The sequence below is a fragment of the Paramisgurnus dabryanus genome, chromosome 10 (assembly GCF_030506205.2).
Source record: "Paramisgurnus dabryanus chromosome 10, PD_genome_1.1, whole genome shotgun sequence".
NCBI classification, from domain to species: domain Eukaryota; kingdom Metazoa; phylum Chordata; class Actinopteri; order Cypriniformes; family Cobitidae; genus Paramisgurnus; species Paramisgurnus dabryanus.
The window spans coordinates 18,574,928-18,587,454 of NC_133346.1; the positions used below are offsets into that span (position 1 = coordinate 18,574,928).

At 36.8% G+C, this 12,527-nt stretch overlaps 1 protein-coding gene across 1 annotated transcript in view; it reads left to right on the forward strand.

The window, feature by feature from the left end:
• Positions 1-9,696: 9,696 nt before the first annotated feature.
• Positions 9,697-12,527, forward strand: part of LOC135779677 (leucine-rich repeat transmembrane neuronal protein 4) — a 154,374-nt gene continuing 151,543 nt past the window's right edge. Inside the window, exon 1 of the mRNA XM_065290480.2 lies at positions 9,697-10,306. Within this exon, the coding sequence (XP_065146552.1) occupies positions 10,303-10,306 (4 nt within the window). The 5' untranslated portion in view covers positions 9,697-10,302. The remainder of the gene's footprint in view (positions 10,307-12,527) is intronic.

Here is a 12,527-nt window from a genome sequence, read left to right on the forward strand (position 1 = left end):
CTTGCCAAACCGTTTTTGTCACGGACCCTCTTTCACTGTGCTTTAACTAATGTTAACAATTACAACTTTTAATAAAAAAAAAATATATATATATATATATATAAATGCTGTTAAGATTAACATTAAAATAAACTAAGAAGATGTATTGTTCAAAGTTAGCTAATGCAATAACTAATGTGTTAAGTGTTACTGTGTTATGTCTATGTTCTATCTAAAGAAAGGACTTTTATTATGATAGACTGGCCACAAAGTTTTTTATTCATGGTGCAGGAATCAAGTTATGCATATTTGATATCCGCTTCCGGCCCTCCCTCCTGGAAGTCATCGACCTCCAGGGTCCCCGACCCTACCTCCAGAGCCCGAAGAGGTGATTAGGAAGCGGACGCGCAGGCGGGTCAGGGCCGCCCGACGTCCTGGAAGTCGAGGACTCTTATCTTATAAGTCGAGGTCTTATACCTTACACTCGGAGCCCGAGAACGCTATAGATCTAAACAAAAAGAGATGGATTTTTGTAATTAAACAATAAAAACATGACTGGCATTATGTGCCGCAATCTCAGCATGGCCAGCATGTATTATTCGCTTATGCAATTTAAATACTTAACAAAACAATTTACCCATATTAAAACTTTTGCAGATAATAAATAATTCATTTTCCCAAAGTGCTACATGCATTTTAGTGCCGTCTGTTGTATACCTTTATTAAATAGAGACTGCATTTGGACTGTTTGTGTTGTGTGCTAAAGCAAATTAAACAATTGTTTATAGCTTTTCTGTTAGATTTGCTGTAATTGAGTGAGAATGAGAGCTGTCTGAATGTTTTGTTTTAGCTTTTTGTGCGGGATGTGCTCTGCATGGCAGCTGCCATGTTTAGTGAGGCAGTTTGCTGTCCAATTACACCCTGCAGGAGTGACCTTCCATAAACCTCTTCCTTAAGCAGCCTCAGGTTTAAACAAACAACCGCATCATACGGCACTTACTCTAAACATGTCAAAATGAGGGGATGTTTGCTAATGGCAGCATTGCTTCAACCTTAATATATGAAAGTCAAGATGGTCTTGTGTGACATCTCAACATATTTTTATGGTTTATGGTCCACAGGGGAACCTTCAATAAATATGTTTTGCTCATAGCCCACTTGCGGTGTTTGTTGACATACAGGCAGCAACTGTGTGGATAATACACACTAAAATACCCAATTTCAGTTGTTTTGCAAACCAATGTTGGGTCAAGCATAAACCTTTTAGGTTAAAATGACCCACAAAAAAATGAGCTGACTGTTTAACAGGGGTGACTCAGATCCTGGAGGGCCAGTGTCCTACAGAGTCCCCAACAAACCTGTCTCAAAGTTTCTAGGGTTGGATCCAAAAGCTAGGCAACTACATTTGGATAGACTTCATAGGCAGCATAAAGGAATTCTGTTTGAAATATAAACAGAGAGTACCTTTGTGATAATAAAAACTACAATACTAATTTATCGCTAGAAATGCAATTAAAAGGTGTAAAAAGTCAAATAAAAACTTTATTTACACTAAATTTGTGCTCCAGCCACTTCTTAACCACCATTAACACTGTGATGTTGGCTGCCTAAACATCCCTTTGTCTCAGTTTACATGTAACCGTGCAATCGTAAATTTTCAAAATCTCCACTCATGGCCAGAGTTTTTAGAAAGAATCGGTTTCAGAGGCGAGTTCTCCGTTTGCGTGTAAGGGAAATGTGTCAGTTTTTCAAAATAACCATGTACGTGTAAACAAGGCCTGAAATGAGATGGTTTAGCCTAGGGGGGAAGTTGCGTCACTTGCTATTCCCGCCCATGCTTATCAGCACGACACAACAGCTGAGACCTATCAGACTTATAATAATAAATATGGAGCCAGATTTTTTTTATTTTATATGACACAATAGCCTCTTTCACACAGTCATTCCAGTAAATTACCATGCAAAATATTTTTTTTTAATTTTTTTTAAATGCTGGTTTATTTTCAACCAAGCATTGGGTCAAAATATAACTGGGTTGAAAATAACATTTTTAGAGTGCAGTTTGTATAAAGTGATTTATTTTCAGTTATAATTAAACAGAGAAATTAAATCAAATCATTCAATTTCTGTTCACAAAGAATAAAAAAAACATTAACAACGTTTTAACATTAACAATTACCACAACAAAGTCTTGACACTGTCTGGAAGGTAAAAGTATATATATAAATTCTGCACAAATGAACAGCACACTGTTAATGTTCGGGTAAGGTTGATGAAAAATGTCAAACAATCTGTTTATGTGACCTTTGACCCTTAACCGAGTATGAAATATTGAATTATACAGCATTTCTTTTACAGCCTTGGATTTATTAAAAAGAATTATGAAGCTAAATACAAAACAACTGAAGTAATTGTTTTGCCAAATTGCATATAACATTCCTAAAAACATCCCTAGGTGTCACTGGGGCAGTATTCTTAAAAAAGGTCCTAATATGTACCATAAGGTATGTATATTATATCTTTGAGGTACTGATATGCACTCTATGGTACAAATTTAAACCTCCTACATACTAAGGTCTCGTACACACTGCAAACTTTCGGGAGTGACAACCGCATTAAAATCCGGGGGTGAATCCCCTAAATGTTCATTTCATGCGGGTGTGCCTCATAAGCCTTGAAAAGTGAAGCGTCTGGCTCTTTGATCACCCCCTGGTGGCTGGCTGCAGTACAAGTCATAAACCCCGCCCTCTCCATTCAAACGAATGGGACTCTGCTCTAAATAAAAACAATTATTTACACTTCCAATAAAAGTTTTCGAAATATGGTTTTGGTCCTTTCAAGTAGTTTTTATCACGCTGGTATATGTTCAAGTCTTCATTATTGTGGTATGTTTCATTTTAGCATTTAATTTGATGCAATAGAAACGGGGCGTTGTCGTTATGATCGGCGTGGTTGAATTGGTCGCGCCGGCGTTTGGGCGGAAGTTTGATACCACGGCTCTGCCTCTGGCTCCACGGACGATTCCTTCTGCGCATGCCTTGGCTCCAAACTGACGTTTTTACGTAACATGGCGGCGACCATGGTCGTACATTTTTGGCTTCAATTCATTACAATGGTGGGAGGCGACGTCGCGTCGTCCATCTTTTTTTACAGTCTATGGTTTCATGTCTGTACAGAACAAGACCGAAAATGTGATGATTGACACAAAGATAACCATGGCAACGTTCTGCCGTCTCGTGTGCTTATCACTCACAGCTTTGACCAAAATAATAACAGTATTGTGTTTTGCAATAAACCTCCGTATTGGCGTTGTGTATTTTACGCTTTTGTGAGGCTGTTTCACAGTGCGGAGCGCGCGGTGGTGCAGTGTTGCCAGGTCCTCGTCTTTTTTGTACGTAAACACTGTTCTGGCGCTTAATCGTTTATGGCTTTTGGCTCATGAAGCGATCAAGTTTTTGGTGTATTTTGATCTTTGAGGTAAAGCATTTAGATTTATTTCGGTTTATTATTGGATTTTTCTTGTTCGCTGTTTTTTTTTTTTTGAAAGATCTGGCAACACTAGTCAGCAAACGCTTGTGCCTCTGTCATTTTCTGAACCGCGCATACAGAAGACTTTTTCCCCTTCTATGCATTTATTTTTTCAGAAGAGAGACCTGTCCTGTTTATGATGCACGTTTAAACACTTGATTAACTACTAGTTGTTCAGTTCGGTTATGTACACACTATGCAGAATTTCTGTAAATTCGGTTGTCACTACTTGCATTTTGCGGGAGTTAATTCGGTTGTAGAATGTGGTTGTCAGTCCCGTAAATTACTGAACTGTGTGTGTACAGAACAGGATTAAGCATTAAAAGGTGAAGTGTCAACCGAATTAATATGCAGTGTGTACGGGACCGAATATGAACTTTTTAGGTGCAATGGTATAATTTTTGAAAAGGTACCACATGGTCCATTGTTTCACCAGTTTTTTTTTGACAGACCCAGACCCTATTTTAAAGACCCAGAATAAAATGATCAGTATTTTCAAGCCAGACAAACACAACAAGCAATGATAAATGTGAGAGGGGATGCACAAATTATTCACAATGTACTAATAATGCTGGCTATGCTTTAAATCCATCTCTCAATGTGAATTAATTAATGTTCAGTTGTTGGAATAGGGAACAATATCATTTAATGTTCTTTCATAATTGCTATAACACAGATGGGACAGGGGTAACTGATTTTAAGTTCTCTATTCCTTCTGCTGCTTATGCAAATAATTCCCTCTGATGATCTCATCGCTTTCAAATGTCATCCCAACCCTCTCTCATTCACCATTTTCTTTACTGTTTTGTGTGTGCATCTGGGCATTATGAGGTGCATTTCTTCAGAAGAAATAGTGGTTATAAATTGCTTTTAATTTTCAAATGCAATAAAATTTTAAATATTAATATTATAATTAATTTTAAATAAGTATACAATTTAAAAAATACTGGTTTATTAATAACCCAATTAAATGTTGGGTTGTAATTTAGTTAGTTTCAACCCCAAATGCTTTGTTGTGAAGCCCATTGTTGCTAGGTTTGCCCCTTTTAAGGGTAAGGCAGCTCTGATAAGGTAATAAATATACATAAGTGTTAAACATAAACATTATTAAAATCCAATTTATTTTCAATGAGAAAAATATTATTAAAATAATTATTTAACCATATTAAAACACAATTCTATTATTTTTAAGTAAATAGTAACATAATAATATAATAACTAAAATTCATTTTTTATATGAACAATTATGGTTCATAATTAAAATCAAAATCATCATGAAATACAATAGTAGAGTTATAATAATATAAACAATAACACAATAAGCAGCACTTTCCTGGAATACATGCATATAATTATGCTATAGTTGTTATGCTATTTAAGATGTTATCTCTTTTAACACTAGTCTACTTTCACACCAGTTTTATTAAATTGCCTTTTTTTAAAGAAAAAAATAAAGATTTTCTTAAAAAGCACTAAAACACAACTAAATTCCTTGTTGCACTTAAATTTTTATGTTTAATCAACTCGATTTTACAATTAATTTCAATTTTCTTGACTAGTAAGAAGTTGCTATAAATTAATTTGGCTTATTTGGTATTTTATCATTTATAGCGACTCCGCACTAGTCAAGAAAGTTGATATTCAATGTAAATTTAAGTTGATTCAACTTAAAAACTTAAGCGCAACAAGAAATGTTTACAGTGAGAACACAAAACTTTAAGAAATATATCAAATATGCATTTGTACTCAAATATGCATTTGTTTTGTTATGCTCAGAGCTGTTTTGCATCCAAGCTTTATTCTTGTATTAGCTTGTATTATAACAAAATATGTCAATCAGGCATACAATTTATAATTCTCAAATTTTAAATGAACCTTTTCTCTAGTACAGTAGCTGGCTAGTTAGGACTGATCCATGTTTTCCTTTGCTTTTACAAAGCGATTTTGCTTTTTTAGTTCCATATGTTCCTGCAAACCCAACCCCAGCATCATGTGATTCTCTGTGTAGATAGCAGACCTCCAGATTGGGACCCAGCTTGTGGCAAACGTTGGGTAGGTTCACCCCCAAAGATTTTTTTTATAGTTATCTGCTTATTCTGTGCATGTAAACGCATTCACTGACACGCTGAAGTCCAGCGATGCAGAGGCTTCTGAAGTGAACTGCTGCCACACATCATGAGTCCTGTCAACAAAACATCTGTCATTTTATTTGCCTCAGTTTGGCAAGTCCGATGATTCCACTTTCACGTTATTTCACGGTTTAGTGAAGGCAGAGCGTTCGCCACCTGGAGATTGCTCAAGCTTTTAATTTTCTAACAGGGTTTTGTTAAAAAGACAGCACGAATAGTCTATGCTTTATTTTCTTGGGGATTGAGAGCAAGCTAGGTCCCTCAGGAGAATTAGTATAATTATTATTATTTATTTATTTATTTTTATTAATTAAAGTGACTGTGGCAGCAGCATTTTACCTTATTTTTAACTACAGGCTACATAATTTCATTTCTACAATTTCTAATCTGCATAACTGTATTCCAAACATATTTTTACAAGCTAAAGGTGATTTTATCAAATTAATAGTGTACTTTCTACACAGCAGATCTGCATTAACCCCGCTATTCGTTCTTTGCATATTTATGGATTTTGCTTTCTTTTGCTGTAGAAATGATTTACATAAGTAACATGGTTGCACCGAAAGAGCACCTATCGTCCAATTCACGATTTTACATTTCCTTTGGTGTGTAAGTGTGTATTGGTACATGTTAACGATATGCAAAAGGTACAAACCCCAAAGTAAACGATGATGCGAGTTATCGTCTCCAACATAAATCTCTTTTCTTGGACTACAACAAACACACGGATTGTAGGCAACAGTTTACTTCCTTGGATTGGTGATGTAAAAAAGACAGACATTATCATAATTCCTCCCACTTCGGACTCGCAGCCTGTAAGTTAACTCCTGTTAGCATTGCATTGTGAGCAAATCTTTCAAACATGGTAAAGAGCATCACATTTCTTGCTGACGTCAGAGGTATTCAGGCCAATCACAACATTGCTGCCCAGTCAGGGACACATCGCTTTTCAGATTGATGAGTTACAAAATATGTGCGTTTCAGGAAGACAGGGATATCAGGAACTATGTGGAAAATAATGTTTTTAAACCATAAACCACACGGACACATTGTATTTTACCAAATACACAAAATAACATTGTTTTTAAGCAATGAAATAGGGGTACTTTATTTCAGCTTAAAAAATACTTTTTGAGTCAACTAATATTTTTAAATTGATTCAACATTTTTTTATACAGTGTTTGCTGTTTATTTGCTTATTTTTAGTAGGTGAATCAGACCACAACTATCTGATGTTGATGTGTCTAAGTGGCATTTCCTCACATTAAAGAAACATAGTTATCAAGGTAACACAAATTAACTTGTGAAGAAACCCCCCCCCCAAAAAATAAAGAGAGGAGAAAAGGTCTAACTAGGTGTGGATAGATGACTGATGCAGAAATGTCCGGCTTTCACCTTTTAAATGATCAGTTCCATTGAGTATGATTTCTAAAGTTTATAAAGATGTTATTTGGTATTATCCAACATCAGACAAAGATTTACGAGTGAATTTTTACAAGGACACAGAAGATTTTTACTGGGCTTCGTGTCTCAATAAAAGAAAGCCTGATGATGGCCCTGCTGCATGCTACGTGAGGGGGCGAATACAGATCAGTCGGTAAAATAGAGGATACGGTCTAATGGTGTGGACCCTGTCAGACCCACTTACTCAAACCACACGACCAGGTAAGCTTCTTTACTCTGTGTGTCTTAACTCCATCTCACCCTGACTTCGATTTTAATGGTCGAAGACAACTTAGTTTTCAGGCAACAAAGAGTTCCAGATTCAATCTTCTCTACTTATTAGATCTGTAACTTTCTAAAAGTCTTTATTGCTTATATGGCCAGACAAAATATACATTAAATTTGTTCTCCGTTGTAGCACGGAGCATGCTGTGTATAACAATCTCCTTGCAACAGGTGACATTTGTGAATGTAAATATTAAAAGAAAGAATTTGATCCAGAAGCTTATTGCTTTCTTTGTAAGCTGAACTGAATCGTGCTTGTTATTCTACAGCATACCGGCTTCCCTGACATTAAGTCAATACTTTAAAATGGTAATGGCACTTAATTATCACAAAAGCCCAGGATAGTTTTACGTTTCCTCGAGTCCATAATGTAAATCCAGCCCTCTGAATATAACAGTAAGTGAAGCAGCAAATATGAAGAACTGTAACCGGAGTGAATGCGCTATATGGGACATCTAAGAGCAGCTGCCATCATCATAACTTCACAGGGCATTAATTGTTTCACCGCTGTCAGCGAGATTGAGCCTCCCCTCGTTGAGCCCTGGCCAAGGTGCGGCCCATCAGCCAAATTGGAGACCAGTTGGTATGTAAGTAAGAGTTCCAGGGAATGATATTTTCGCATTATAGAGCGAGGTGTCAACCTCAATTTTAGAAAATGTGCTGAGGCCAGGTAGAACTTTCTGCCATCGGTAATATTCACAGCGCTGACTCGAAATGACAGTGGAAATGCCAAATTATACATTATTCTAAAAGGACCACTATAGTAAGTCGATAACTGATCAAAGAATGTTTCTAAAGGGGACATATCATGAAAATTAGACTTTTTCCATGTTTAAGTGCTATGATTGGGTCCCCAGTGCGTCAATCAAACTAGAAAATGTGGAAAAAGATCAACCCAGTAACTTAGTTTTGGTAAACCATTCTCTGCAAACATGTGAAAAAAATAGGTCTTTGACATTTTGCTCCCCTTGTGATGTCAGAAGGGGATAATACCGCCCAACCACGACACTGCCATTTAGTACAGATACCAGCTCATTTGCATTTAAAAGGACACACCGAAAAACGGCACATTTTTGCTCGCACCTACTATTAATATAAAATGCTATAATAAATTACCTATATGGTATTTTGAGCTAGAACTTCACATATTTATTCTGGGGACACTAAAGATTTATTTCTTATATTAAAAAGTCTTGTGAACTGTCCCTTTTCATGTTTATTTCTCATTTAAAATGTTCGCTTAATAGTAAAGATTCCAAGAATTCTTCATAGGTGGTGAATTTGTGATCACTTTGACACAGTTGCTAATGTTAAAATTGCATATCTCACCCCAGACTGTAGCTACAATACACTAATGAATAATGTTTATATTTGTTCAGACCTATAGATTTTCTACAGTATCTCTAAATAAAATGGGTAAAATAATATATATTCCATAGACTTGACAACAAAAAGCATACAAAACACACAAAAAAATTAAATAATAATAAAAAATGACAAAAAATTATATATATTTAAATAAATAAATAAATAATAATAAAAAAAATCTATCTATCTATCTATCTATCTATCTATCTATCTATCTATCTATCTATCTATCTATATATATATATATATATATATATATATATATATATATATATATATATATATATATATATATATATAAATTAAATAGATATTTATATTTATATGTTTATATTTGCTTTGTTCGTTCAGTACACTTAGCCTTGGGAGGTTAAATGCTTTTGTTAACAGCCTTGTTAGTTTGAAGGGGGCACTTGATGGACAGAAATTACAGGGTGGTGCTAATGATGAAGCTGGAAATAGAAGTGCCACTCAAACTCAGTTGCGTGGCATGGCAGACACAGACAGCCAATCAGATTCCACTCTGTGTGAGACCCTATAATAATTGATTGTCATTGTACAATTCAGACAGAACTGTCAATCAAGCCCGTTACACTGTAGGAACCATAAAGCCCTGAGATGTTCCTATTATAACGATAAATTACATGTTATGGTGTTTTTGTAGAGATTTAAACCACTCATTTATTTTTAAAAAGAGTAAATGGGAAGCTTAGCAATCAATACAGTCCAGGTGTCATTTATATTTGGGTGATTAGTAGCCTGTAATTTCTTGCTTGGCAACTCTTTTTAGCTAGCTTTTTGTGAATGCACTTATTTTCCATGGGAAACATCGCCTGAAAGAGAAGTGGGAAGAGATTGTTGCTGGAGATGTCAGTTCGCCAGAAGAGGGCATTCCGATTCTGCCTGACAAAGTTATGGTGCGACAGGCAGTCGTGGTTAACCACTCACATCCCTGCTGCATCTCTCTACTGTCGGGAACTGTACAGACGAGGGGAAACATTCCTGATGGAGTGGAATACAGAACAATTCCAAACTGTATTCCATGAGTGTGTTGTTTAAGGAGTGGATTGCGCGCTCACGTGCATCGCAATTTTGATTGATGTAAAATCATTAATGTATGTGTTTTCGGTAAACAACATCCTTTTGGGGAAAACAGAATTTGCGCAGTGTGCTATGATGGAATACGATGAGGCGAAACGGGATTGCTGGGAATTCCACAAGTTTGACTCGCGGTAGATAACTTGGATTTGGTACCGTGTGTCTTGTTTGTGACTAAACGAGTATTTTTAGGATCTTTGGTGTCAAATGGATATTTGTGATGAAAACCCGACGTGTCTGAATTTGTTTTGAGGGGGATTGAGAGACATGGACAGTGGTCGGTGTGGAGAGACTGGCATCAACGGATACGAGGAAGATTTCCCGCGCCTGTTCTGCGGTGAAGGACTACCAGCGGGAACGCGCGTCTTTGGAAGAACCGAACCAGCTGAAGAGAGCGCGTGCCATGACGCTTCGGGTGTCGGGCGGTAGAAAGCTGTAAAACCTGTGGTCAGGAGTTGACTGAGACGCGGTGATGGGTAAGTTTACGACCACCGAGTGCACAGACAAACTATGTTTCTCTGTGTGGCATGGTTTTAGATTTATGCACAGTTGAGGGCAAAGCAGGTAAAATATAAATTCGCAGCGGATAGGTGGCATACAGTATAATCCTACGCATGCATGTAATGTTCTTTCTATTTGATGCACATGATCTTGCCTTTATGGCAATTGCATGCATTTACTTCTAATCTGACCTTGCATTCGCTTCAGTTCACTACGAGTGATGTGTGATGTACAGTCAAATAAATCCGTGCATTCGTTTATTCGGTTGGCTTCTCCATCCTGCTTTTAAGTAGTGCAGCAGACCGACGCCAGATCGATTGATTGACATCAGAATGCAAATCGGACCACATTTTTGGAGCCAAAGCAACTTTTCAGATCCTGTGCATTGACAGTTTGGGGCACACTGTTGGTTGCGTACTGTAAACCTGTAGTAGACAGTAGCATAAATCTGAGCTGATTGTCTTTATACATTCGCACCTTTAAATACATGTAAAGATCACATTTGTACGTGCAACCTTGTGTGCGCGTTTCTGAGCGCGCATTGTGTGTGCGTAAGTGCGCACAGCTGAATGTATGGACCGGTGGAGTTATACAGGCACCGTGTCACTGGAAAATGAATTTTATGTTTGAACAGAAAATGTTTATTGCACGAGCGTCTAACTTGATTTATTAACGGACGCATAGTGTAACAAAATGTTAAGATGATATGTTTCGTAATGTATTTTATTGTATCCCGTCTGCTTTGAACAACGCAAAATATTGGAAAAAAAAGCGCTAAAGAAATAAATAGTAAATTGAATATTCTCTCACCCTTTCTACAGCCATTATTTTACAACGCACCCCGATTAACTGTAAACTGCAGACCTTCTCGTGGCCGCATTAGAGTACTCGATAATAGACGCGCTTTCAATCATTTTACAGGGGCTCTTTGACAGATATGCGACCTGCTCTGATTGTTATTCGTTAGAGATGGCCTTTCACAGCTCGTAAAACGATGAGCTATGCTCACTGCTTTGCGGCACTGTAGTGAAAGATCGTCACAGCAAACATAAAACAAACCTCGCAAAATTTTGTAAGCGTCTTTACCAATTTTACCAAAAATATACAGTTGCCTCCACAATAAGAAAAGCGGCAGTCCAGGTTTGGAAACAAATTCGTTTTCATTAGAGTTTGCTTGGATCATTAAGTTTATCAGTATCGTTTCATTAGTAAATGTCATTAAACTTATTCAGGCTGATTATATGGCTGATATGACGCAATTGCTTTATTGTGACTGCACCTTGCACCTCGTAGGTCACTGGAATCTCTCTCTCTCTCTCTCTCTCTCTCTCTCTCTCTCTCTCTCTGTCTCTCTCTCGTAATATGAACGTTGTCGATTGCATGCAGTGTTCCAAAACAAAATGATTTCCACCTCAAGCCACAGTTAAAAATGTATAAACATCATTGTATAAGATGCAACATAAAAAATATTTTATGTAAACAATAGACATACACTTCCATTCAAAAACTTTTGGTTGTCAGAGTTTTTGGAACTTGAATGGCACCGGCATGTTAAAACACCTGCATGAACTTGTTGGGAACATCCTTTTTTTTTGTAGTGTGACCATAAGTACAACATTCAGTAATGGACAGGCTACATAGGCCTCCATGCCACCATTAGATTTGTTGTTTTTTCCAGTGGCTAATTGACCATAATATTTATTCAGTCTCTTTATTATAATACAACCAGAAAATACAAGAAGTGTGTATGCAGTATTAAAAACAGAATACAAGTAAGCCAAAGTGACAAATATTTCGTGTGAGCTCCTCTTACACTTGACCAATAGCGGGCACCTGACGGCACTCTTAAACCTAATGAAATCTTATTTTCGAATACTAATCTAATGACTTCAGGATTTCAGTCTCCTCAAAAGATGAGCGTACTAGTGCGTAGGAGAGAGGTCACACTAAATACTGACTTTTGCCAGAAAAAGCCTTTTTGTTAACGTGTGCATGTTTCCTGTATTTTCTGTTTTGTATTTTAATAAAGAGAGTGAAAAATACACATGGATGGTCATTAAAATTTAGCAAAAACAACTGGTGGCGGCCTAAGACTTTTGCAGAATGATGTAGGCTACATGTTTATTGGTCATTGGTGTAGTATGGACAATATGATTAGACTGTATAGGTCTAGTATGAATACATTTTCAGATATGC